The sequence below is a fragment of the Podarcis gaigeae genome (genome assembly GCF_964106915.1).
Source record: "Podarcis gaigeae genome assembly, chromosome: 7".
Classification (NCBI taxonomy): Eukaryota; Metazoa; Chordata; class Lepidosauria; order Squamata; family Lacertidae; genus Podarcis; species Podarcis gaigeae.
In genome coordinates this window covers 89,778,889-89,806,060 of record NC_139683.1, presented here as the reverse complement: position 1 = coordinate 89,806,060, position 27,172 = coordinate 89,778,889, and the positions used below count along the sequence as shown (strand labels likewise).

Below are 27,172 nucleotides of genomic sequence, written 5' to 3'. Positions count from 1 at the left end.
GGTTAACATTTTATGTTTGACGTTTACTAGAAAACCAAACTTGAAACCCTTAGACCAAATCCATCACATAATGAGCTCTTCATCACTCAGGTCTTGCTTAGTGAAAAAAGGTTTATTTTTCTTAAGCCTATGAGGATTTCTGTGCTGAACACACCTTCACACAAGGTTTCTGCATGAAACTAAACACTGGATTAGGGGTGGAAGAGATAACTCTGTTGTAGCCCAAGGTTTTTTGTATGGGAAGTTTCTGGCTGGAAATCCAAATAAGCCTCAAGTCATGTCCCTAAGTCCCTAAGGGAACATAAGAACTGTAATGCAAAGTTCTGCACAACTAGCACAAAGGCTTGAAGAAGATTCTTAAGCATGTTTGATAGAATGCACTTAGAAAAAGCTATCAGGTAAAAGAAGGTTCCCACTTACAGGAGGGTTTAAGTTTGTTCAGTTGAACACATTTAAAAACCCTCTTCAAATACCAAACCATTTCAAGGCAAATCTTGCATGCATGCCCATGCCTCCATCTCTACAGCTTGCTTGTTAGGCAAATGCCAAAACATGGTGCAGGCTCTCTCTTTGACCTGCGGTATCAACAACAGATTACCCTATAGAACTGCCGAAACTCCCTGTATGTCACAGCTTCCCAAACCTGTGCTGACATTGGCAGGGCAATTCTTAATACGCCAACAAATTTAGATTTTTCCACATGGAAAAAACACATGAATTTGAAAAAGCACCCCATCTTTGCTGCTGCCTTTCAGTTTCTCCTCACCATTCTTACAATGCAGCATTGTTTGGCAGCAGGAGATGCCAAAGAGAAGAATATTCTTCCTCTGTGAATGCCATCAAACAGTATTGTTTCATATAGAAAAAGCTGTTGGATCCTAGTCTATCCTTACACAGCTATTCTGAAGATAGGAGGAGGGAGGAAAACTACAGCCAGTCAGAAATTAGCCAAGAATCACGCAACAATACCATGATCAGTACTGTGACAACTTCCAAATTAGAATTATAAGAATACTTACTGGAGTAATGCAATTGCTATCAAATCTTTCTTTTATTTCTTCTGGAGGAAGATAGCCACCTTTAAAAGCAACATAATTTAACTAGTTTGAGACAGATAACTGCAGGAGGGAGGGGGACAGACATACTCCCTCTGTTATTTTGAACATGTAATATCTCATTTCACTCAGTTATGGGAATCACAACTAGTTGTGATCAAAACCACAATTTTATACATATGTATAAACTCAGGCACAAGTCCCATGGCTCTTAGTGGAGCTTTCAGATCAGTTTGCATAGGGATGCATTGGTATTGTTATAAGTATAAATTATGAGTGATCAATAACAAAATCATGCAAATTTGCTTGACTTTTTATTTTGCATACTTTATTAAGCTCCTTCTAGTTACAAGGTGATGCAGACCATTGTAGCTCTATTCTCCTACTAATGGTAATTTTAATTCAGCAACTCTTCAATTTTTACAATGCAATGCTAATACAATTTCAAGCACATCTGTACAACTATTGTAAACCTCCCACTGATCCTCAGATGAAGGGTGGTATAGAAATTTAATAAATGGTAAAAATAAGGGTTAGAAATGTGGTTTTAAATATGCTTAGATTTTTAGGAACCTGAATTCTGTGCTCAATTCCATACTGCACAGCTTTCCTACACTCCCAAGAAATCACAGAACACAAACAACTGCTAATGCAAAAATGAATACAAAACTAAGTGCATGTCAGTCTTTTCCCTAGGCCGGTCATGTGATATCTGTGATATGGAGCCTGTCGCAAGAGAAATACTTCAGAAGATGCAACTCTTCTTCAAGTTACCTGTTACTGAGCTAAACTGAATAGGTAACAAATCTATATACCTTTCTCTAAAATTTCTTGTCTGATTCTCTGCTTCTCTTCTGCAGTCTCCACTCCTTCCTTTGATGCTCTAAATCTTCTAGATCTTTGCTGGTTCATTTTTGCACGGGGAGCCTAGAAGAATAGAATTACCATGACCAATCATTTCACCCTTTATACTTAATTTCTATACTGTATTAAATTTGAGAACCTTAGAATGATTCACGTAACGAGAGCTTACTTACTTTACGTATGCAATTGAGGAAGCCTTATCTGCTGGTAGCAAATTTTTTCCATTTATGTTTTAAAATACATACTCAAGAGCTTAAGCCTATGTTCAAAAGAGAAACTGCAATTGCGTTTATTATTTTATCTAAATATGGGGCGATTTCCATTACCCATGAGAAACTTTACAACAATTAAATATGCTTCCAGTTCAGTAATACAGCTGTGCCTCATTTTTTTGCCACATATCCTGCAGCAGCTGCAACATTTCTTTGTCCTCACATTGGCTTCATTTTAGTGCAAGGTGAAAGCCTTTTTGTTTACCTGTGGAATGTAATCAACCTTCTTGCTGACAATTGCTACTTTATATATGTTGTTATGATGCAGTTAACACTGGTTTTTGTTACTGTTGTGCTATATACAGTTGCCTGTTCTTTCTTACTGCAGTGGAGTCTGGTAGCAGTGGTGGAGGGAGACAGCAACAGCAAAGGAAGCTTTGGGATAGGCAGGGACATTTTTGCCTTCTCCCCTTTGTCTACCAGCTGGAAAGACTGGTATGTGACAGAATCTAATTAATCATGTTTTTAAAAACTAACTAGAAACACATTGCTAAGTCCAGGACAGATGACTGGATCCAACTTTGGAAAATTAGTGCTTCATCATTCTCGAACTGATCTCAGAACAAGGAGGCTTCCTGACCAGTAACAGTTAATGGAAGTTAGCTAAAAACATCCTGTGTGCAAGAACAGTTTCACAAGCTGTTGTCTACAGCTAAAGTGGTTGTTAAAACAATCTGGAATAGCCCCTGAGTAAATACAGTGGTGCCCCGCAAGACGAACGCCTCACAAGACAGAAAACCCGCTAGACGAAAGGGTTTTCCGTTTTGGAGGCGCTTCGCAAAACGAATTTTCCTATGGGCTTCCTTCGCAAGACGAAAGCCCATAGGGAAATCTCCGGGACAGCGGGGAAGCACAGTGCGTCTTCCCCACTGTCCTCAGACCTCCTCCGAAGGCTGGCGGTGGGGCGGAGAGCCCTCCTCCCCCCGCCAGGCTTCGGAAGGCTCCTCCGAAGGCTGGCGGCGGGAGGAGGTCTCTCCGCCCCACCGGCAGCCTTCGGAAGGCTGTCCGAAGGCTGGCGGCGGGAGGAGGGTTTTCCTTCCCACCGCCAACATTCAGAATGCTGTTCTGAATGTTGGCGGTGGGGAGGAAAAACCCTCCTCCCACCACAAGCCCCGGGAACAGAGGAGAAGCGCTGTGCGCCTTCCCCTCTGTCCCCGTACCTGTGCTGAAGGCTTGCGGTGGAAAGAAAAGCCCTTCTCCGCACCGCCAGCCTGGCAAGCGGTCTCCATAGGAACGCATTAATTGATTTTTAATGCATTCCTATGGGAAACCGTGCTTCGCAAGACGAAAAACTCGCAAAAAGAAAAAACTTGCGGAACGAATTAATTTCGTCTTGCGAGGCACCGCTGTATACTTTTCATTCATTAATCCTTATCAGTTAAGGGACCCTGCACTGAGATATCGTTAGTAACTTGTGAACATGAAAATAGGTGTTTGGGGTTGTTTCAGTTTTGCAATCAAAAACAGAAGGCTTATAATTTTAAAAATTAATGTATTCTAGTTCAGATGTGTATATGCAATGCAAACTAATAGTGGGTATAACACATTATCATTTTAAGCAGAACAATCCCAACCCCTGATCTACTACCATTTCTGGAGCACGTCTGAACATAGCTGTCAACTTTTCCCTTTTTTAGAGGGAAATTCCCTTATTCCGAATAGGATTCCTCACAAGAAACAGGAAAAGTTGACAGCTATGCGTCTGAATGGAGCAGAAGTATCACTCTGTCAGTGGTGGAGTTCTGCTGACAAAGTGTGATGCAAACAGGGATGGAAGTTGCTGCCAGTTGCATTCCCACCAGCAGTAGCCAAGGGAAACTCCAAAATGGAGGCAGGGAGGGGTAAGGCTGGGCCAGCACAGGATTGGCTAGAACCTGTGCAGACCCAGCTGCTATCATGTGACAGTGACAGGTCTGATCTATGACCCTTTGCAGTACCAGCCTGAGACCTGGTGTGAGTGCCAGTGCTATAGCTATAGCTATAGCTCTGGCTGTGCCGTTCCATCGTGCCCTGTGGCTGTCACTCAGGGGTTAGGATTAAGGTCAAAATAAATGCAAAGACAAGATTAAGAAATAAAAAAGAGTTCTTCTTGAACAATAAGGTTATACACCATTCTAAAAGGACCTCCCTGAAGAATACCACTCTTGAGTTCAGACTGCACTCAGAGAGAAATTGAAGGGGAGTTGATAAACTCATCTTATCCTGCAATACCTTTCTAGACTGTGCATGTATGCCACAACACTAAGCACTGGCAAGCACTGGGATGGGCTATAAGAAGATCAACAAACTGAGATCACATACCAGTGGCTTCCTTAAACGTAAAGGGACCCCTGACCATTAGATCCAGTTGTGACCGACTCTGATGTTGCAGCGCTCATCTCGCTTTATTGGCTGAGGGAGCCAGCATACAGCTTCCGGGTCATGTGGCCAGCATGACTAAGCCGCTTCTGGCGAACCAGAGCAGCGCACAGAAACACCGATTAGCTTCCCGCCGGAGCAGCTTCCTTAATGAACCTTAAATGAAGCCACCATTCACAATCTATCTTAGGTGGCATAAGTAATGTTCACACTCACAAAGTGTTAAAAATAAAATCATCTCATATATAAATGCAGTTACTTTAATTTTGACTCTGTTCACCAACTGGCAAAACAGATGCAGGAATGGAATTTAGTCATTGGGTCCAACAGCATTGTAAATAAAGTGGAAATTAAACTACAGCAGAAAATAGCACTTCAAATGATTCAGACACAATTTTTATCAACCCTGACCCAAATACATCAATGGCAACCACTTAAGTACTTACCACTCCATCTATTGCCATGTAGAGAAGCCGCCTCGGTCTCACAATATTAAAAAGCCTGTCAATATACTCAAATATGGCCACCATCATTTCATCTTCATTTTTGGGGGCTGGTCTGCAATGTAAGACATTGTGTCAATATCCAAACAATGTTTAATACAAGCTACCAATTTAATGTACAAATGTGACTCACTTGTCCTCAGGATGTGTACAAGGGTGGATGATGCCATTCATATCCAAATACAGATTATCAAATTCCACTTCATTGGGGTTTGGTTTGCTGGAGTCAATGGGAATTTTGATACCATTACATTCTTTAGGCTGCAAACAATGAATAGCAAAAGATTTTTAGATGTATGCATCACATTCAAATCTGAAAGAAAAATACAATCAAGGAAACATGGTGGAAATGGAAAGGAAATTCGAAAGGCAGGCTATGATTTATGAAAGGTAGCTAAGCTATCTCACCACATGCCTATGGGAATCTTTTCTCTCTTACTCTTCTTCTCTCTTACAAGTACTTTTAGCCAGCGTTAGAAACTCAGATACATAAGCTAGGTGCAAAATGGCTCCTTAAACCAAGGTTACAGTCACAAAAATGGAATGTCATTTTTTGCAAGATGGCTCTAAAGTCTTATTTTTCAAATGATGAAGTCACTGTGGTCGATTATCAGTTAAACATCTGGCTGGTTCAGATGACAACCTTGAGCTAGGTTAAGAACTTTGAAGTCCGGTTAGACTGGCAAAAATTTATTAAAACTGTAGTGATATCTGTTGGAGATGCAAAAACGGGGCAGGAACCTTTCTACACATGTGGTGGGAGTGCAAAGCGATAGTGGGATTCTGGGAAAATATTTATAACAAATTGAAAAAGATGTTTAGATTATCATTTGGGGGGAAAAACCAGAAACCTTTCTCCGAGGTATCATGTCAGAGGAAATAAAAAGAATGGTCAGACCAATATTTATGTATGCGACTATGGCGGCAAGGTTATTAATTGCCAAAAATTGGAAAAGCAGCAGCATCCCAACTAACACAGGCTGGCTATCTAAAATGATGGAATACTTCCATTCTGCCGAATTAACAGGGAGGATAAGAGGAGATATGCTACAAAAAGTGACTAAGGAGTGGGCTATCTTTAAGGAATACATCAAAAAAATACATGGAAAAAGTAGAATTTTTGACAGATACTGAGTGAATCCAGAAAATGATTAGAGTGAAAGGAGAGTAAAGTTAAGATAGAAGAAGAGATCAAAGAAACAATGAAATGTCTTTAAGCTAGTTGGAAAAATAAAGTAGCGTAACAAGAATGGCTGGAAGTCATGTCGGGAAATTCAAGCCCTTCTCAGGAGAAAGTGACAACAATCCCAGGCACCCGGCTTGATTCCCTGTTGACCTCCCTGGCTGCATTCCCCAGCAAGCGCAGGCAAGGTCTCAATAGGTGATTCTTCTCAAACGTGAGAAGAACACACCCCTCTTTCCTGCCCCCCCCCCAGGCAGGGGAAAGAGATAGACAGAAACGTATTTACATGCCTTTATTTCTGTCTTTGCAGCGTTACAAAAAACATGACTGCTCTCTTCAAACTCCAGCAGTGTTGTGACAAACACTTCCTGTACATCCCAGACAGGAATAAACGGAAGAGCTCATATTTCACTCTGAGCTAATTCCGGTGCTTCGCACTGTGAATTGACTGTCCCTCTTTTTCCCACAGGCAGTCTCAACATTCCCATCATGTTTACTTTTCAAGCTAGGACTTTGCAGCAGCATTGCTTCATTATATTAACAACTTTGTGGGTGTCCGTGTGGGGTAGGTGTGTAGGTATGTTGATATGTATAGCATAAGTAGGTATTATACAGAGTATTGTAGGTATGTTTTATGCTATGAAAATAAGGTAGTGTATTGCATATATGTATTGTGTAAATGTAAATGTAAGCGTTTTATATGTTATAATAAATTAAACAAAAAAAAAAAGGTTAAGAACTTTGAGAACTTAAAGAAGAAAAGTCATTTGATTCAGGGACAGTTCACGTATATATTGGCCTATTCCTACCTCTTTTTCTTAATGGTGACACGGACCATTCACAACATAAGTATATTCTTCCTAACTGTGAGCAGCGCAGTGGGGTGGGGTAAGTGAAGACAAGCTACAGCAATTAACTATAATGTCATTCAGTGCTCCTGCTCAGGCTGCACAGAAAAAGCATTTTGGTTCTTGAAATTCATTCTGATAGTGCAGATAAAATATAACTGAGAGAATTCTACAGAATGTGGTCTTAGTGTGTGAAAACAGTCAAGATCCAAGGATCCCGATGATGCCAGGCACCTAAATCAAATTTCACTATCTATGCAACTAAGCACCTGAACTGTTCTTGTCAAGAACGCCAATTTGCCAGAGGCCAATTTAAATGTAGGCAATATTTTAAAAGGCTGAAGGTGTAAAAAGTCTTCAGGGGATTGTGCTGTGGGAGTCGAGTTAAGAGGACATAACTGAGTGTAAGAAAAGCCCTCATGTGTCATAAGGCCAACTGAGTATTAGGATAGACTCCCTCTACCATTTCTATGAAACTGAGCACATATGCTATGATCAGATTGTAAAGGAACACTACAGGCATAGTTTAGAGAGCCGTTCAAACATCATATTCTGCTTGCCCCTACAATTTAAAACTCTCAAGCTTGTTTTCTCCTGCTCCGGTGGATAGGACTCTAACAAATGGCTTCAAGTTACAAGGAAGTAGATTCTGACTAAAACCTCAGGAATAACTTTCAAACAGTAAGAGCTGTTTGACAGTGGAAAAGACTCCCAAGAGTGGTGGTGGACTCTCCTTCCTTGGAGGTTCTAAAGCAGAGTTTGGATGGCTTTCTGCCATGAAATATGCTTTAGTTGAGATTCCTGCATTGCAGGGGGTGGACTTGATGACCCTCAGGGATCCCTTCCAACTCTACAATTCTATTATTTCACTACATATGTTGATGAAGATGGTCTTGGATTTGGTTTTGAGAATCCCAGAACAGCAGCATTGGGGGATCTCAATATTTATGCCAAGCTCACTTCAACTAGGGTGCTGCAAGACTTCATGGCCACCATGACAACTATAAGGCTGTCCCAAAATGTCATTGTCCCATACTTGTGGTAGGACACTCCCAATTTAAGGTCTCTCTTCTGAGCAAAAGGATGGTGCTGTGATAGTGAGAGTGGTGTTGTAAATAATGACTAGCAGTAACCAGGAATTCAGACAGGAGTATTTCTCAACTCTACTTGAAGATGCTAGACCAGGGGTTGGCAACCTAAGGCCCATGGGCCACAAGCGGCCCACAGGGGTCGTTTAACTGGCCCATGAGCTGGCCCCAAACTGAGCTGCCCACTTGGCGAGTCCCCGTAGGCTGCGCTAAACCAGCGCAGCGCGGTGCGGGGACTCGCTTCTGCGACGCCGGAAATCACGCCTGCACATGTGCAGATGCCGGAAATCGCAGGCCCTCCTGCGGAAATGGAAGGACCTCCGCTAGAGTGAACTGGCCCAGGTGAGGTAAACCTTGCCAACCCCTGTGCTAGAGGCTGAATCTGGGATCTTTCATATGCAAAGCAGACACTCTATCACAGGAACGCGCCCCCCCCCCCACCAAAAAGTCATCTATTCACTTGAAACTGTGGAATCAGATTCTTAAGGTGAAAACCCAGATCTACAGACGTATTATGCCTGCAGCCATCCAAGGCCCTGAAGCTCTTCTGGAGACATCTGGCAGAGGGTGTATCTTAGCCACTTAGCAATGCTAGAGAGCCAAGCTCTGGGTAAGGTAATGCCTCTTTAAGTTCTTCTTCTAACTCTCAGCTATGCAATGGCTATTTAGGTGTTCAGACCTTTGTTCTTCTCTCCTAGGGATTCACACTGGAAGCTGTTCCCATTCTTCTGCATATGACTCAGCCTTAGCAACCTGGATATCTGCTACTTATTGCTTAGCGACTTTAATATTTATTACTTATTGCTTAAGACTCCCACCACAAATCAGTTTCCTCCAGACTTTGTTCAGAATCCCAAATGCTCACATTTTCCCCCAAAGGAGCTTACGTGCATCTTAAATTACTGGTATTACATCTGCAATAAGCAACAAACAGAATGTGCAGGAACTAAATACTTGATCAAGAACAGAACAACCTTAAAAGTTAGCTAGCAAATAAAATTATACCAGATATTACTCTGGCCATTTTCTTGAACATTTGCAAGTCCTTGTAGAAGAACTCTGTCAAATCATGCAACTGGAAACTTTTCACAAGCAAAAGGAATTGTTCTTAAAAATAAAACACTTTGCAGGGGGCAGAGGCAATAATATATAGTACGAACAATATAGTTTATGTTTGCGGAATGTCCCCCAATTTTATAAAGCAGATAAGTAACTACCTGTCATTTTGTAAGTCTTTCATCTCTCAAGGATTGCAATCCCAGATGCATTTATTGGAAGTAATGCAACAGAAAGACCTATTCCAATGTATGTACAGTGGTATCTTGGGTTACATACGCTTCAGGTTATAGACTCCACTAACCCAGAAATATTACCTTGGGTTAAGAACTTTGCTTCAGGATGAGAACAGAAATCGTGGAGTCACACGGGATAGCATTTTGACTGATGTGCTGCCCACAGCGCTACCCAGGTGACTTGTGATGCAGCGTGTGGGGCAGTTTCATTCAGCACCAGCAATTTTACCTGTGGGTCAGGCAGGGCGGCACTTTGAGTCTTGCACTACCTGCAGCACCATTTTTACTTGTGCTGTGGCGCAGGCAGGGGCAGTTTCACTCAGTGGAAGCAATTATACTTGTAAGTTGCGCAGGGCGGCATTTTTACTCTCACACTACCCAGGTGATTCACATTGCGGCACATGGGAGGCAGGTGTTTTACTCTTGAGTCTTAGGCACCATACATCGCCTCCATAGATCTAAAACTGGTCACAACTGGACCATGCCAAGTTGCAAAACGCACCTAGTACATGGAGAGTTTCAGACACTGCCTAGGACCACAAAGTTATTCACCACATGCAGGACACATATCATTATAGCTGATAGATACTAAGCATGTTCTGGCATAAATCCAGCATGGCAAAGACACTCAAACTGCTTTCAGCAAAGAACTCAACAGAACAGCAGGGGGGGAAATCAACAAGGAAAAGTTAGAAACTCTAAGCAAAAGATTAAAGTTACTAAGACCAACATAGCTCCAGTCTCAAGTTCTCCAGAGAGCAAAGTACAAGATGTGTTGATTACTCTATTTATATCCCACCTTTCTCCCAATTGTCTTATAGCAAAAATTAAAACAGATACAACTAAAGCCATGCAATATAAACATTTTAAAAAGTAAAATAAGTAATCCTATTAAAAACAGTGCTGAAAACACTTAAAACCATTTAGGAGTGTGCATGTACACACACAAATGCAACACACAAACAAGTAGGGTTCAGAATTTCCTGGTCACCAGGCACATTTCGCAACTGGGGATGGTTTGCTTACAACCAATTTGAGATGTCTTGTTGCAGGTAATGGATCTGACATCTCCACCATCTAGGTGCGTGCCACAGTGCGAGTCAGCTGGCTGGCACTGCTGCACAACTTGAGAATAAAATTGCCACCGTATGTGCCAGCTGGCTGGCAAGTACAACATCCACCCTCAGAAGACCCTGCCACAATAGCCTGTTAGTGGCCAAAGACCGGGGGTGGGGGGAGCACTTGCCTGCCAGCAAAAGGAAGATTCTCTCTTTGATCCTCCTCAATCGTGTCTGTGGAGGTGGTGGGACCAAGAGAAAGACCTCCCCAAAAGACGTCAAAGTCTTAGCAGGCTCATATAGGAAGATATCATCCTTCAGATAGCCGGAACCCAAACCACATAGGGCTTTGTGGGTCATAACCAGCACTTTTGATTTGTGCCCAGAAATAGATAGAAAGCCAGTAAGCTGGTGTATCAAGGAATTTCCATTCCCCCTGTAACATTGCCTGGCTGTGAGTCATGAAGGCCACTCCCACCTGGCTTAGGGGGCGGAGCCCAGACTCACCCAGGTCTACTAAAGAGGATGTTGGTGAGACCGGAGGGACATCGCTATGCCTGACAACAAATCCTAATTATTGGATTCTTTTGCCCCATCTTTTTGTGCCTGTCAAACAGCCATGTCATGCTTATTGTAATATTTTATTCTCTTGTTAATTATGCTGTTTTAAATGTGCATTTTATAATTGACTTCACTTCGCACCTTTTTTTAATGTTTAAGATTGTTTGTTTTTTTGTTAACTTACTTTGTGTTAAATATGTATTCTGTAGTTGGCCACCTTTGTAGTGTTTTATTTTGAAATCTCTGAGATGGTATTTTGGTTTATTTTCTTCAGAAATGTTTGATTCTGGATTGTTTTATTGATGTTTAATATGCTGTGAACCGCTTTGAGATTTTTCTTAAAAATATAAAGCTGTATAGAAATTTATAAATTAAATTAATTAACTGAATCCAGTGAGCAATCTGGCCATGTGAACAGACAGCTCCAGAGATGGATGCAGCTGATGCACTAGTTTTGAATGTGCTAATGCACTTCTGGCTACTGCTAAAACCTGGGACCCTAGGCTCAGGGCTATTGTTGTTGTTAATTAAATCTGTATACCATCCTTTATACAAAGATCATAGAGCAGTAACAACATAAAAATATAAAATGAGAACACAAAATACATTTATAAACCCAATAACCCCCCTCCCACAAACATTTAAAGGACCACAGAATGCTCAAAGGCCTGACTAAATGAAACATTTTCACCTGCCAGCTTGCCCAGGTCCTCAAGTCTTACCAAATGAAGCTCATCCAACACAACAGGACTAGACGAGGCACATCCAACTTCCAAGAGGCTGTGATCTACTCACATTATAAAAATACTGGCTGTGATCTACCCATTGTTATTGACGAGATCTACCATCTATCTACCACAGACATCCAGTGATCTACCAGTAACTCACAATCTACCTGTTGGACAATGCTCTGGACCAGTGTTGGAAATTCAGGTATATAAGCTAGGTGCCAAATGGCTACTTAAACCAAGGTCACAGTCACCAAAATGAAACTTCCAGTTGCCATTTTTGGGCAAGACAGCTCTAAAGTCTTTTTTTCAAATGATGAACTGACTGTGATCGATTATCAGTTAAACATCTGGCTGGTTCAGATGACAACCTTGAGCTAGGTTAAGAACTTTGAGAACTTAAAGCAGAAAAGTCATTTGATTCAGGGACAGTTCACGTATATATTGGCCTATTCCTACCTCTTTTTCTTAATGGTGACACGGACCATTCATAACGTAAGTATATTCTTCCTAACTGTGAGCAGTGCAGTGGGGTGGGGTAAGTGAAGACAAGTTACAATAATTAGCTATAATGTCATTAGGTGTTCCTGCTCAGGCTGCACAGAAAAAGCATTTTGGTTCTTGAAATTCATTCTGATAGTGCAGATAAAATATAAGCGAGAGAATTCTACAGAATGTGGTTTCAGTGTGTGAAAACAGTCAAGATCCAAGGATCCCCTGGCACACATTTCCAGATGGAGATGATGCCAGGCGCCATTTTCACTTGGTTGCAAGTGGCAGATAGTCAGGTGTAAAATGTGCCTGGCTAATTTCGAACACTGCTCTGGACACGAATCGTGCTTCATCTGTTGTGACAGATGAGTCAAGATCCTGGTAAATGAAAGTGATTTTTTCCTCAAAGCGCTCCACAAACAAGTCTCGGTGAGATACCACTTCCTTCAGGTCAGACCGTGAAAGGCCCCAAACTACCTGAAAAACTCTGCTGATGACACAATGAGGATGTAATGGAGGCAGCAAAGTATGCCTTTTTTGCTGCCTTCCGTCCCACTAGATATGCTTCATAATGAGCCCTCACAGTTTTCGATTGCATTTGACTGGAGTTTTCCTCCACTCCCATTCAAGCAACCTTCCAGCTTGTTGCCTCGCCCTAAGTTCTGGAGTATACCAAGGAGCCAATTGGGCTCCACAAAGTGGGAGAGAGGGCACGGGGTGATCATGTATGGTACAAAAACCAAAAAAACTTATGTATTCAGTGCAGGGGGAACATTCAAAGCAACACAGGCTTGTTGGCCAGGATTGCCGTAATATGCTCAAACTATCTTGCCCCAGTGAGCAAGCTGGCCGCTGAATTCTGCACCAGCTGAAGTTTCCAAACCGTCTTCAGAGGCAGCCCCACATACAATGCATTGAAGTAACCGAAGCTAGAGGTTACCAGGGCACAGATGACAGCAGTTAGGTATCCCTGCCCAGATAGGGGCGAAGGTGGGCCGCCAGCAGAAGCTGAGGGAAGGCCCTCCTGAGCCTCAAGCAGCAGCCGAGGATCGGGAAGCCTCACAAGCTACGTACCCGCTACTTCGGAGGGAGTGTAAGCCCATAGAGGCCGCCACCTCGCCCCATCCCTTCTAGGGCCCCGGGGGGGGGCATAGGGCAAGGCATCACGCACGACGCATCTTCAGGCTCAAAAGGGCTGCATCGCCCCCGAGCTCCCAAGCGCGCTCCCGCCTGCGGAAGGGGCTGATCTCGGGCTAAGTTCTGAGCATCTGCGCCGCGGACCAGGAGAAGCCCGAGGGGGGGGGGTTGCGGGAGGCCTGGCCAGATGCTCCGCGGCCCCTGGCGCCCGGCCCTCCCCGCCGCCCTCAGCCGGGGCCTGGGGTCTGAGAAGGCCGCACAGCCAGGGCCCCGCCCGCCTCACCTTCTCCTCGACGCAGGACACGATGATGGCCGGGTACTTGCGGCTGAGCCAGCGGAAAAAAGCCGGAACCCCCATCGGACGCCTCTCGCGCTGCGCGCAGCCCGGCAGCACCGCGAGGCAGGAAACCGGCGCAGGCTGAGGAGCGCTTCCGGGTCACCGGGTCAGAGCTGCCGTGATGCGGGGGGAGGGGGGAGGGGGGCCTTGAAATTTCTGCCCACGTGACCGGCGACCTCGCTTGGCGCCTCCATCTTGGAACCTGGAGGGAACATGCGCACAAAGAGAAAGCGAAGGTTCGGGGCGCGCGGCCGCGGGAGCATGCGCGCTTCGAAGGGCTCGGGCGCCTGAATGCTTTGCCTGGCGCGCGGCTTCCCGGGAGCCGCGTGAGAGAGACTCTGGAGCGCAGGGGAAGGCGCGGAGCTGGAATTCACATTCACTCCTATTTATTTGTATAACAATATCAGGATAGTTGTGGGCTTAACAGACATGCAAAAAATCAGTTTATAATTTTAACATTATATATTTTATCAAATATAGAAATTATAGAAATTCGGATTTCCGTTGGAATTAGTAACATGGATTAAGGTATTGCAGTATATTATTCACCCTTGCTTTTGAATATTTGCTTGGAACCCTTTAGCTTGTGCTATTGGACAACACAGGGAGATCTACGGAGCAATCTATAATTCAGCTGACTGTTCCCTGTGGCTAGCTCACTTGCATAGAGGGTGGTGCTGATAACACCAAGGTTTGAGCCCCACACCTTCATGGCAGGGGGTTGGACTAGATGACCCTCAGAATCCCTTCCAACTCTACAGTTCTGTTCTATTATTCCTGTGTGTATGCAAATGATAGATGCCTTTGATAAAATATCAAGTTATTCCATTTGTTGTTGTTTAGTTGTGTCCGACTCTTCGTGACCCCCTGGACCAGAGCACGCCAGGCACTCCTGTCTTCCACTGCCTCCCGCAGTTTGGTCAAACTCATGCTGGTCGCTTTGAGAACACTGTCCCACCATCTCGTCCTCTGTCATCCCCTTCTCCTTGTGCCCTCCATCTTTCCCAACATCGGGGTCTTTTCCAGGGAGTCTTCTCTTCTCACAAGGTGGCCAAAGTATTGAAGCCTCAGCTTCAGGATCTGTCCTTCCAGTGAGCACTCAGGGCTGATTTCCTTCAGAATGGAGAGGTTTGATCTTCTTGCAGTCCATGGGACTCTCAAGAGTCTCCTCCAGCACCATAATTCAAAAGCATCAATTCTTAGGCGATCAGCCTTCTTTATGGTCCAGCTCTCACTTCCATACAACACTACCGGGAAACCCATGGCTTTTACTATACGACCTTTGTTGCTTTTTAAGATGTTGTCTAGGTTTGCCATCGCCTTTCTCTCAGGGAGCAGGCGTCTTTTAATTTCGTGACTGCTGTCACCATCTGCAGTGATCATGGAGCCAAGGAAAGTAAAATCTCTCACTGCCTCCATTTCTTCCCCTTCTATTTGCCAGGAGGTGATGGGACCAGTGGCCATGATCTTAGCTTTTTTGATGTTGAGCTTCAGACCATATTTTGTGCTCCATTAGCCGGTACAAAAAGGAAATTGAAGCCAATAGGTGAAAATTTGCATACAGTGGTGCCTCGCAAGACGAAATTAATTCGTTCCGCAAGTCTTTTCGTCTTGCGAGTTTTTCGTCTTGCGAAGCACGGTTTCCCATAGGAATGCATTGAAAATCAATCAATGCGTTCCTATGGAAACCGCCTTCAGACCAGGTCCGGGGACAGTCTGTCCCCCGACCTCTTCTGAAGGCCGGCGGGGGGGGGGGGCGAAAGTCTTTGCTTCCCCCCCACCTGCCTTCTCCGCTGTCCGGGGCGATCTTAAAATGCTGGCGGGCGGCAGCGCTGCCGCCCGCCAGCATTTTAAAATCCCCCGGGAAGGCAGGCAGGGGGGACAAAGACTTTTGCCCCCCACCCGCCTTCAGAAGAGGTCCAGAGGGCTCTCCAAGCTGCGGATAGCAGCCTGCTGCCCCGCGCGAGGGGCGCTCTTAAGCAGAGCGCCCCTCGCGCGGCGCAGACATTCGCAGCTTGGGGAACCCTGCAGGACTTCCCCGCAGGGCTCTCCAAGCAGCGAATGTCGGCCCCGCGCGAGGGGCGCTCTGCTTAAGAGCGCCCCTCACGCGGGGCAGCAAGCTGCGCACCTTCCCCTCTGTTCCCGGACCTGTCCTGAAGGCTTGCAGTGGGAGGAGGGCTTTCCTCCCCACCGCCAACATTCAGAATGCTGTTCTGAATGTTGGCGGTGGGGAGGAAAAACCCTCCTCCCACCGCAAGCCCCGGGAACAGAGGAGAAGCGCTGCGCACCTTCCCCTCTGTTCCCGGACCTGTCCTGAAGGCTTGCAGTGGGAGGAGGGCTTTCCTCCCCACCGCCAACATTCAGAATGCTGTTCTGAATGTTGGCGGTGGGGAGGAAAAACCCTCCTCCCACCGCAAGCCCCGGGAACAGAGGAGAAGCGCTGCGCACCTTCCCCTCTGTTCCCGGACCTGTCCTGAAGGCTTGCAGTGGGAGGAGGGCTTTCCTCCCCACCGCCAACATTCAGAATGCTGTTCTGAATGTTGGCGGTGGGGAGGAAAAACCCTCCTCCCACCACAAGCCCCGGGAACAGAGGAGAAGCCCTTTGCGCCTTCCCCTCTGTTCCCGGACCTCCCACCGCAAGCCTTAGGACAGGTCCGGGAACAGAGGAGAAGGCGCGCTGCGCTTCCCCACTGTCCCCGGAGATTTCCCTATGGGCTTTCGTCTCGCGAAGCAAGCCCATAGGGAAATTCGTCTTGCGAAGCCGCTAAAAAATCGGAAAACCCTTTCGTCTTGCGGGTTTTTCGTTTAGCGAGGCATTCGTCTTGCGGGGCACCACTGTACCTACATATTTAAAGGTAAAGGGACCCCTGACCATTAGGTCCAGTCGTGGCCGCCTCTGGAGTTGCAGCGCTCATCTCGCTCTACTGGCTGAGGGAGCCGGCGTACAGCTTCCAGGTCATGTGACCAGCATGACTAAGCCACTTCTGGCGAACCAGAGCAGCGCACGGAAACACTGTTTACCTTCCCACCAGAGCAGTGCCTATTTATCTACTTGCACTTTGAGGTGCTTTCAAACTGCTAGATTGCCAGGAGCAGGGACCGAGCAACGGGAGCTCACCCCGTCGCGGGGATTTGAACCGCTGACCTTCTGATCGGCAAGTCCTAGGCTCTGTGGTTTAACCCACAGCGCCACCTGCGTCCCTCACCCATACATTTAAGGAATATCAATTCCACATTTGTTCCAAATCTGTTAAATATTTAGGTATGTCAATACCAAGAGCTATAACTCAGTTAATAACATATCTATTTAATTCATGACGTTTTTAAAATTAAAAACAACGCTCAAATAGATTCAGGTATATTATGTGAAATGGCTGTCAGTGCCTCATATTTGTTCGTGATCAGTTTTTATACCAAGAACTAAATTATTGCTTCCTTCATACTTTCAAATTTGACATATTTTGCATTTGATACTAAAATGTGAAGTGCTATCTAGTCTGGAACAAGGTAAAATAACATTACACATAGTGGGTTGCCTGTATTTAAGATCTGATCCTTCTGCACAAGAAAACAAAGGCTGCAATCCAGTACATACCAACTTGGGCGTAAGCCCCATTGACACAAGGAGACTTCTGAGTATATATGTAGGCCTTTGCATGGTAAGTTAACTATACAATGAATTTTTTTAATGACTGCTTGGGTGTCAGCTACTTATTGTGTATTTTCAGCATTTGCAGAAAATAACATTGAGGTTGGAGGAAAGAAAAGCCAAAGCAGAAATCCAGCAGGTCTTCAGAACTATGGTTGTTCCAAGGACTAGAAGCAAGAAAGAAATGTGCACTATAAAGGAGGCCAAAACAGCCCCTCTTCAGCACCCCAGTCCAAAGAATTCACTCATCCTTCACAGTTCTGACCTCATTCATTTGCTAAAAATATTGAACTTTGGGAGCAGCCAGGCTGACTTCAAGGAAATCATTTAGTGGGGTGCCTGCACATTTTACTTTATAAATTTCCACCTGCGCCTTTATAAATCTGTTGATACCTGGGGGGGGGGGCGGAACACTACAGCTGGAGAAGCCATCTGCCATTATCTCTGCTTCCCTCCCTTGCACTTCTGTTCCTTCCTATGGAACAGTTTTATAATCTTTTTAACCATCTGCTTCTTGCCACACTTGGCCCATTTCCCAAGTGGAAAAGGACTACCTCTAGCAGAGCAGATGCAACTAGGGGGGAAGCTGGAAGGAGCGTGGAGGGAAACATCAGCAGAAAGTACCATGAGCTGTCATCACAGCCTACTGATATTCTGCCTGTCTGACTGAGGGGCCCCAGGGCCATGGGACTCACTAGATGCCATTGGGATGCTGGGGCTGCACAGAGGGCGCTGCATCACAGCCCAAGTAACTCCATGGCAACACAGTCATGTGCCTTCATGCAGAGGTCACCTTCATCCCATCCTTGGTCCCAGGGGCCTCTGCCCAGCTTGACATTAATGGCAGCTGCCACACCAACTTGGCTCAGGACAGCACCACATTAGCAGTGCAGCAGAACCACAATGGTGCCAAGTACAGGTGTTGAGTGGCATGCTGCAAGGCTCTGTAGAAGAGAATCTGCACTGGGTGTGCTCTTGGCCCCACGCCCAGGCTGCCTGCTGCTGCTGCTGTCAACTCAGTGAGCACCAAGCCTGGGCCAGTGTTCAACCTTCAGCATGTTGGACAGTTCCCTGCCTTGACAAGGTGCCATGGGAGCTCTCCAGCATTTGAGAGTCAAGGCTGCTGGATGCTGTTGATGTCTGTAGCGATCTTCATTCCTCCCCCCTCCCTCCCAAAGCCTTTTATTCTTGCTTTACAGCCCAGACCTACAATGGGGAAATGTGCTGGCTATTTGAGAGGATTTACTGTTCAGCTTGGCTGGCTGGCAGTGAGAAGCAGCATTCCTTACTACCCCATACCAGTTGTGAGAACAGTGTGGCCTTGCACTCAAGGTATCGCTTGTTTGCTAAGACCTGCAGGTGAAAGGCAAAGGACAAGGGACTGGGCATATTGCTTCTAAAGTGGGGGGGGGGGACGCAGAAGTGTGATGGGTTGGACTCTTTACGAAGCTTTATAGAGTGGTACCTCGGTTTTTGAACAGCTTGGTTCTCAAACTACTTGGAACCCAAACACTTCAAACCCAGAAATGAGTGTTCCGGTTTCCGAACTTTTTTCGGAAGCCGAATCTGCTCTGATTTGCGTGCACATTTCTGTTCTGAGCGAGTGGCTTGGCTCCAGCAATGACTGCCGCCACTTCCTTCCCTTCCCTTCCCTCTGCTGGGAAGTGCCTATTTCCTGGGTATGAAGTGGAGTTGGGCGGCTCCTCGGAATGTAAGTGACTGGAGTAGGGAGACTTGGAAGTTGGCAACTCTCCCCCAGCGTGCAGAGACAATGTTTGGGGGGGGAGGAGTGTATGGTGGGGGAACTATGCTGGGCAGGTTGACATTCCTGCCCCCTCGCCTTCCCCCCCTCCCGTTCTAAGCCCGACCCCAAGCGAGGTCCAGGCGAGGCAGTGTGGGCACCACATTCTAAGCGGGGGATTGGGGTGCTCACACTGCGGGCAGGCTCCAGCCCTCCCGGCTCAGCGTCCAGCAGCTAGGAGCACAGCCAAGAGCAGCCGCCACTGCCTCCCTCCTCTTCATGCTCCAGTGCTGCAGTGTGTCTGGGTGCCGCCATGCCAGGGAGGCACAAGCAGTGCCCAAAGTCATGCTGCCCATAGTGGGGAACGTGGAAGATGCAGGAAAACATGCAGGGAGGGAGGGCTGACTTGGGTGTGGGAGAAAACTTTTGCCTCCCTTTCCTTCCTCCCCACTTAAACTCCCCCTCCCGCATCCAGTTGGCCACCTCCTTCCCCACACGCACCCCATGCTCTCGTCCCCTCTTAAACTCCTCCCTCCACCTCGTCCCTCCAATGGCAATGGGTAGATCACTGCCAGTTTTTGATACTGGGTAGTAGATTGCAAGGTCCGTATGGTTCAAGCTCTGGTTTCCCCAGTAGTGATGTATGGAAATGAGAGCTGGACCATAAAGAAGGCCGATCGCCAAAGAATTGATGCTTTTGCATTATGGTGCTGGAGGAGACTCTTGAGAGTCCCATGGATTGCAAGAAGATCAAACCTCTCCATTCTGAAGGAAATCAGCCCTGAGGGCTCACTGGAAGGACCGATCGTGAAGCTGAGGCTCCAAGACTGTGGCCTCCTCATGAGAAGAGAAGACTCCCTGGAAAAGACCCTGATGTTGGGAAAGATGGAGGGCACAAGGAGAAGGGGGCGACAGAGGACGAGATGGCTGGACAGTGTTCTCGAAGCTACCAACATGAGTCTGACCAAACCGCGGGAGGCAATGGAAGACAGGATTGCCTGGTGTGCTCTGATCCAGGGGGTCAAGAAGAGTCGGAAACGACTAAACAACAACAAAAAGTAGATTGCAGCCTGATTTATGGCTTTCATTTTATGGTCTCAATAGATAGTAAAATTCATATTAAACTGCTGTTTTAGGGGTTGTTTTTAATTGTCTGGAACGGATTAATACATTTTGCATTACTTTCCATGGGAAAGCACGCCTTGGTTTTGGAACGCTTTGGTTTTGGAACAGACTTCCGGAACAGATTAGGTTTGAGAACCAAGGTAGCACTGTAATTATTTAATGTCCACAGGAGGTCCTTCGGACCCATCCTGACTGCCATGGCTGCAGCTGATGAGCAGGCTACAGCCTCTCCTGATCCATATAAGTGGAGTAAGCCACAGAGTAAGCCATATGTGACCAAAGAATACTACTAACTAGAATCCTAGGGTGGTTATTTGCATTCATTGCAGCGGCAGGGTGGGGGGAGCTGTTGAGGAGCAGCATCAGAAGTGGTTTGTTGATCACCTTACCCAAGAAGAAAATATTAGTGATGGGCAACAGTTCTGGATCCCATTATGTATTCTTGAGGAGGAGGTGTGACATCATCATGTTCAGGGTAGTTGCAAGCAGCCCAATATTCCATTGAACAATACTTAACTATAGTCTTTATAGATTTCAGTATATGAAACAAAAATCACACAGGTCAATACGTTAAATGCACAACAGTAATAAGAGTTTATTTAAGTACATTGTCAAGAGTGCATTTTATTAGAACAAGACAAAGTAAATACAAAAGAAAACATTATGTGGCTGAGTCACACATCTGAAACTTTGATTTCTGAAATAATATGGTTTATTCCTACATCCCAATGGAAAAAGACAAAATTGCAGGGGGGCATTAGGACAGAAATGAATAGAAATCTGGATCAGTACTGCAGCAGGGCATGGTTTCGGTCTGGATCACATACACCTTCCCATGACTGCTAATCACTTAAACATCACACAATTAGTAATTTTGTGAATAACAACAAATATATTTCCCCCCTAAATTTGGCCCAACTGCACATTATAGGTATGTGCATATAACTGTAGTCTGTTAGACTTTTTTTTAAGAAAACACCCCCTGCTTTTAGTGGAGCAATCAGCAACAAAGAAGGAAGGAAAACAGTACCCTGCCCTCAGTTTTCCTGTTTCAAATTGATTTGTGCGCCCCCTGCCCAAGTTTTGTGAATTTCAAACAAGGAAAAGCATTACATTCACCTTGGTTCTAAATCACCCCCTAGGAAAAACTTCCTTTGAGCTTTTTAGAACATGTATGTGGGGGAAATGTTGGTCCTCAATCATAGAAGTCATCAAATTCATCTTTTTGTGAGGAATGCACTTGAGGACGCAGTGCTTCTTCAATCTCAGAGTTACTGTCATCAGAATCACCCCAGAAGGCTGCATTAGGAAAACAAAATATAGCATATAACAAACAAAAATGGCAATATCCAGTTTTCAACAGGCAACTGTCATGACACAGAGGAATGAGAACCACCACCTGGGGAACCCCCAAGGGAAGAAGGTGGTGATGGGACAGAAGAAGAAGAAGAAAGTGGTGGTGGGACAACGATAAGTGGTCAGAGTGAGAAGAGTAGGAAGAGGTGGTGTTGGAAGCTGAGGAGGTAACAGGGTTTAGTGAGATGGGCGAGTCTGTGGCAGAGAGAAGTCCAGAATCAGGCTGAAGCAGGAGAGTGAGATGAGGGAGGCCAAGGCACAGAGATGAGTCAGGCGGGTGTTTCCCCCTCCTGCTGCAACAAGCTCCCTGCTGGTCTTCCAGAACCAGGAGAAGCATGAAAAGTGCAGAGGAGAGGTTGGCTTCACACAGGCACAGTCTCAGATTTCTTGGGGGAAACCCTGGTAATAATAACTGGTTTCATGAAACAGATTTTTTGGTGCAGAAACTGTGGGAAGGGGAGCTGCTTATAATCAATTGAAGAATAAATTATTTCATTTTCATTAACATTTTTCCAGTTGGGATCTGCTGGTATGGATGGCTTACACTCACAGAACTCTACCCTAACTCTAAATTCTTACTCCTATATGGTCTATTAAGGACTTTAAGTTATCTGTTAGCTTCTCAACATAGCTGTTGTTGGGTGACCGACAAAGATGCCATGCATACTTCTTGCCTTTCCAGCACGTTATGACTACTGGGGCAAAGAATATCCTACTATTCAGGTGCTGGTGTATCGTGTGTGTATCTGTCCTATAGAACAAGAATGATCTTGGGCTGATGGGAAAGGGATATTGCTGTCATGGTGGAAATTTCTTCTGATGCCTGGTCAAATATCCCAGTAAACTAGCCTTTCCCCAACCTGCTGCCCTCCAGATGTTTTCAACTACAGTTGTCATCAGCTTCAGCAAAAGTGGCCCATGATCAAGGATGACAGGAGTTTTAATCTTATAGAATTAACTGCTACAAGTGATGATTGCCACTGGCTGCATTCAAAAGTGGGGGGTTTATATGCAGCTATTATCTATGATTTCTGTATACCAACCGCTCTGGGCAAACAAATGTTGGAGGGCTGTTGCCTTCAGGTCCTGCTTATAAACTTCTCAGATCACTGGCTGACTACTGTTAGAAACAAGTTGCTGGATGGACTAGATGAAGCATTTGTTAAACCGTCTTGAATCTTCCCATGTTCTTACAAACCAAGGTGGAAGGCAACCCCAATTGTTTATGTTATTACAAACTCTATACTTACCTTTGGATTTTATTGTTGATACCATTCCCCTTTGGTTTTCATCCCTATAAAAGATATTTTAAATGGGTTAGGAAATACATTGACATCAGTGCTTCTGTGACTATACCCAAACATACTTGGATACAGTTGTGAAACTGAACACGAACAGGGCAAGAACACATGGATCCTTTTAAGAGGAGTGGCCACCTTGAAAGCATCTTCATCATGTTCTGTACATATTTACATTTTTCTATACAAGCATTAGCTCTGAAAAACTATTTCTGCAAGTTTTCAGCATGGTTCACTTTCAATGAAGGACAGAAACCATGAAGGATGTTTATTGGCTGCAGCTTGTAACATTAGCAACACATCTTCCTTCTTCAAACCCAGAATAGTTTTGCAATTGTTTGTGATTTAATAATATATAGATATCTAAACATATATTTGCCATAAATATATATAAAACAATAAATTACAAACACACCATGTGACACAAGCTGATAAATGCTAAGGCAAATTGAGAAGTCAGCTTCAAAGATCAGAAACAGGACCCACTAGTGGCAATATTAAAATGTTATGCATCTTCACTCTAATATCAATGGGAAGCCCAAACCTGTAAATAAGTTTTAAAACATATATTACACAGAAACTGCCTTCATTTTGTAGGAAACAGATTTTCTCTGAAGGCTAGCTCCACTGTAAGTATAAAAAGGCTTCAAAATTTATTCACAGTTGCCAATTTATTATACTGAATGTCCTTGGCTAAAGATACCTGAGCTTTTAAAAAGTCAACAATCTGGATTCTAAAAGGTATTAGAATAAAATTTAATTTATCCACTATATTCTTATTCGCCAGCTTGAATATGTATTGCTAGGACTCAACAGTTGGGTTCTCATAGTCTCACCCCGTTCCTATGTAAATGATGTAGGCTTTCAGCTGCTTTTGATCTACCTTGATGCAAATACAGTCACCATTCTGTTCTGCTAAATGAATGCTCTCATATCTTGAGCATCACAGACCCTTTTGAATCTGCCAAACAAGCTGGAATCATTTTGATCTTTTGTGTGTTGCATGCATATTGTGCTGCTGTTGCTGTGAAATAATCTCATAAGGGGCAATGATGTTAGAGAATTAACTATTCTATTAAGAGTCTTGTGATAAAGGACCAAAAAAATGGACCTCCAATCTATTTTACTGTGGGAGATCTAATAGAGGAAAGATGGCGTTTTCTGACAAAACCTCCTTAAACTGGGAATACAAACATTATACATTTTCACTGCAGTCTAGTCACCAAACCTGCATCAAAAAATTATTAATCTGTAAATATCAAGTTTCAAATTCAAATTGCTTTGAATTGGAGGACAAACAAATTTGATCTTTCTCAGTAGCACTTCTTCACAGCATGTTCTAAGAAATTTTGTTTTAAAAGCTGAACTGGAGAATTCTCCTGACCTTCATGCATGACCCTCTCAAGCTGCTTCCCCTGATCAGTAGTGATTCACTCTTCCTACTGCAGCCCCCAGTGCAACACACTAGGCCTTCTCTGTGGAAAAGCTTTAATTAATAATGGAAGAGACAGACTGCAATGAAGGGAGAGGTGAGAATTAACAAAATTAAATTTAAAATTGGGAATTCTGTAAAGCCATATACGCTGATCTGACAAAGCCCCCCCCCCCCGGGTGTCAGCACAATGTAAAACCCCTGAATCTATGACTGGCAATCCACGCACAGACTCCTGGACCTCTATGCTCACTGCCAAATGGATGGATAACATTGTCAACTCCACCACCAGCAGTTGGGGGAATCTAGTTCCAGCTATTCTCTTCCCTGCTGCTTTCCTTCCACAAGGGATCAGTGCTGTGTTGACGTTTCCAGGACTACTTATCCTTTTGGTAGAGAGAGATCTTCCATGCATAGCTGTGTGTACTGAGCCTGTGGCTGAGGATGTCCGCAGAGGGTGGGGCATATAGGTTTTTCCAAAATGTACAAGCACATTAAAAGTACAGTGGTACCTCAGGTTAAGTACTTAATTCGTTCCGGAGGTCTGTACTTAGCCTGAAACTGTTCTTAACCTGAAGCACCACTTTAGCTAATGGGGCCTCCTGCTGCCGCCGCGCTGCCAGAGCACAATTTCTGTTCTCAACCTGAAGCAAAGCTCTTAACCTGAAGCACTATTTCTGGGTTAGCAGAGTCTGTAACCTGAAGCGTATGTAACCCGAGCGCAGCGCGAGTTCCCACCAAAGGAAGCTGAACTCGCGCTGCGCTCCGAAGGCTTCAGGGATAGCCGCTTGAAGCCTCTGGAGCGCAGCAGGAGGTCCCGCTGTGCTCCGGAGGCTTCGGCTTCCTTTTGCTGAAGCCGGGAGAGCAAGACTCTCCTGGCTTCTGCAGAGAGGGAGAGCTGCGCAGCACCCCTTCAGCCAAGCGGGAGGAGAAATGGAAGGGGCTCCATTTCTCCTGCTGCTTCGTTGAAGGGGCGCTGAGCAGAGAGGGGGAGAATTTTTTTCTTGTTTTCCCCCTCTAAAACAAGGTGCGTCCCATGGTCGGGTGTGTCCTTTAGAGCGAAAAATACGGTAGTTGATGGAGAAAACAGGTGAGAAGCCTGCTAACAGCTAATGCTTACATTTAGAAACTAGCAAATACAATCAAGAACATCACAATCTGACACTGTGCTTGTTTCATAATTAAAGACAAATAATTTCTCCACAGAAAGAAGATGGGAAAAGGCAAATTAAAATTGAGAGAATAATATTGCAGAACAATATCTTCTAGGTGAGTTTACTCCAGATTTAATACAAAACGTATTTGTGAAGCACAATTCAAAGATTTTCTTTTTCACACATCTATCTTCAACTTTGATGAACCTAAGTCCAATTCCTCAGGGCTAAGTTGTTGCATAAGTCTTCTCCCTGCCTCCCACCCCCCAAAAAGCACTTCCAGGAAATTGAAATCTTGAAGGGAAAAGTGATGGGAGAAGCGGCTGCTTCACAAATAACCAGCAGGGAAAGAGTTAGGCAACTATTCTTATAGGTTCTCTGATCATAATTCTAATCTCCTGTGTGTTCTCTTTTTGTGGTGGGTGGAGAGAACCAGTGAGGAAAAGAAGCATGCAACTGCACATCATGTGTACTTTATGTACCACCCTCCCCAATCTGCCTTTCATGCTGCAAACTGTATCCCAGCTTTTTCAAAGCAGTGTCTGAAGTAGTGCACCCATTTTGTGTAGCTTACACATCATTTCCTGCTCCCATGATCATTTCTATTGTGAGGTTGATTAATAGCCCCCCCCCCTTGTTTAAGTAGGGCAACATTTCTGCATTTTTGTCACCCTTTATTGACACTCTGCCTCCCCATCAACAAAACTCCTTTTTCTTTCCAGCTTTGGTCAGATGCTGGAAGTACCGGTAAGCTGCACTGGTCAGTAATGCCTGAGGGCAAGGAACCTCAGGAAGATAAGGGAAGGAATCATTCAGTACCCCTCAGCTGCACATCCCTTTTGCCATCATATTTTATTTGGTCCTCAGTATTCCAAGCAAGCCCTCCACATACAGATACTGCAACAAAACTCAAGTGGAAGAGGTGCAGTCTTGAAATATGTGGGGGTATGTGTGTGGAATCAGGAAGGCATACAGCATGGATGACTTCAACTGCCTTCAAAGCAGCATTTTCTTCCCTGTTTTTGTTGTATGTTTTCTTCTATTGACCATGATCGGGAAGAGGAAATAAACTACAGCTGCATATAGGACTTCCCAATTTATATTCTATCTTTTTGTACAACAGCCTGTACAGAAGAATCAGTGGAGGACTGGGGGAGAGAGGCACAGAGGCCAAGAGAGGAGTGGGAGAAAGGGACTCGATTAGGGATAGGAATCTGTGCTTCTCCAGATGTTGCTGGAATACAACTCCCATAAACCCTGTCCACTGACCATGCCAGCTGAGGCTGATGAGAACTGTAGTCCAACAGTTTTCCTGTCTCCCTGTCCTTGGACAAGACAGATGAAGGAACTTCAAGAGATATGGTCAAAGAGATGAAACAGGAAGATACCCAAAGTAATTATTTGCATTAGTTAGCCAACAAAACAACAAACTTGGGGGGTAGGGGTGGAACCTCAGACATAACGCCTATTAACTTCCGGGGGAGGATCATGGCAGATTAAGCATCTTTTGTCGGCAAGCTGCTGACGGAGATGATTACATGCTGATTGATGATAGCCAGACATAAGTCTTGGCTATCAAATTCATTTTAGAGAAAAGAGTTAGCAGGGAAATAACTTCTGATGCTCTGAAAAAGCAGTTTT

General features: G+C 44.9%; 2 protein-coding genes and 1 long non-coding RNA gene across 13 annotated transcripts in view; 1 reads left to right on the top strand and 2 right to left on the bottom strand.

Annotated features, from left to right (window-relative positions):
* Positions 1-13,991, bottom strand: part of XRN2 (5'-3' exoribonuclease 2) — a 55,695-nt gene extending 41,704 nt beyond the window's left edge. Inside the window, exons 1-5 of the mRNA XM_083748590.1 lie at positions 13,723-13,991; positions 5,186-5,313; positions 4,996-5,107; positions 1,871-1,982; positions 1,020-1,078 (exon numbers count right to left, since the gene is read on the bottom strand). Coding sequence (XP_083604716.1) covers positions 1,020-1,078; positions 1,871-1,982; positions 4,996-5,107; positions 5,186-5,313; positions 13,723-13,797 — 486 coding nt within the window. The 5' untranslated portion in view covers positions 13,798-13,991. The remainder of the gene's footprint in view (positions 1-1,019; positions 1,079-1,870; positions 1,983-4,995; positions 5,108-5,185; positions 5,314-13,722) is intronic.
* Positions 1-27,172, bottom strand: part of KIZ (kizuna centrosomal protein) — a 165,632-nt gene that overhangs the window by 72,076 nt on the left and 66,384 nt on the right. For 9 of the 11 annotated variants that reach the window (XM_083748621.1, XM_083748611.1, XM_083748612.1 and 6 more), the window contains 2 exons: positions 22,898-22,941; positions 20,886-21,590 (listed from right to left, as the gene is read on the bottom strand). In XM_083748621.1, the coding sequence (XP_083604747.1) occupies positions 21,487-21,590; positions 22,898-22,941 (148 nt within the window). In that variant the 3' untranslated portion in view covers positions 20,886-21,486. Of the gene's footprint in view, positions 1-20,885; positions 21,591-22,815; positions 22,942-24,329; positions 24,421-27,172 lie in introns of those variants that run through there. The other 2 variants (XM_083748618.1, XM_083748615.1) reach the window with 2 other exon arrangements.
* Positions 1,091-8,937, top strand: LOC310849006. The gene is made up of 3 exons (XR_014566730.1): positions 1,091-1,853; positions 2,520-2,626; positions 8,870-8,937. It is a non-coding gene; the product is annotated as an uncharacterized lncRNA (long non-coding RNA).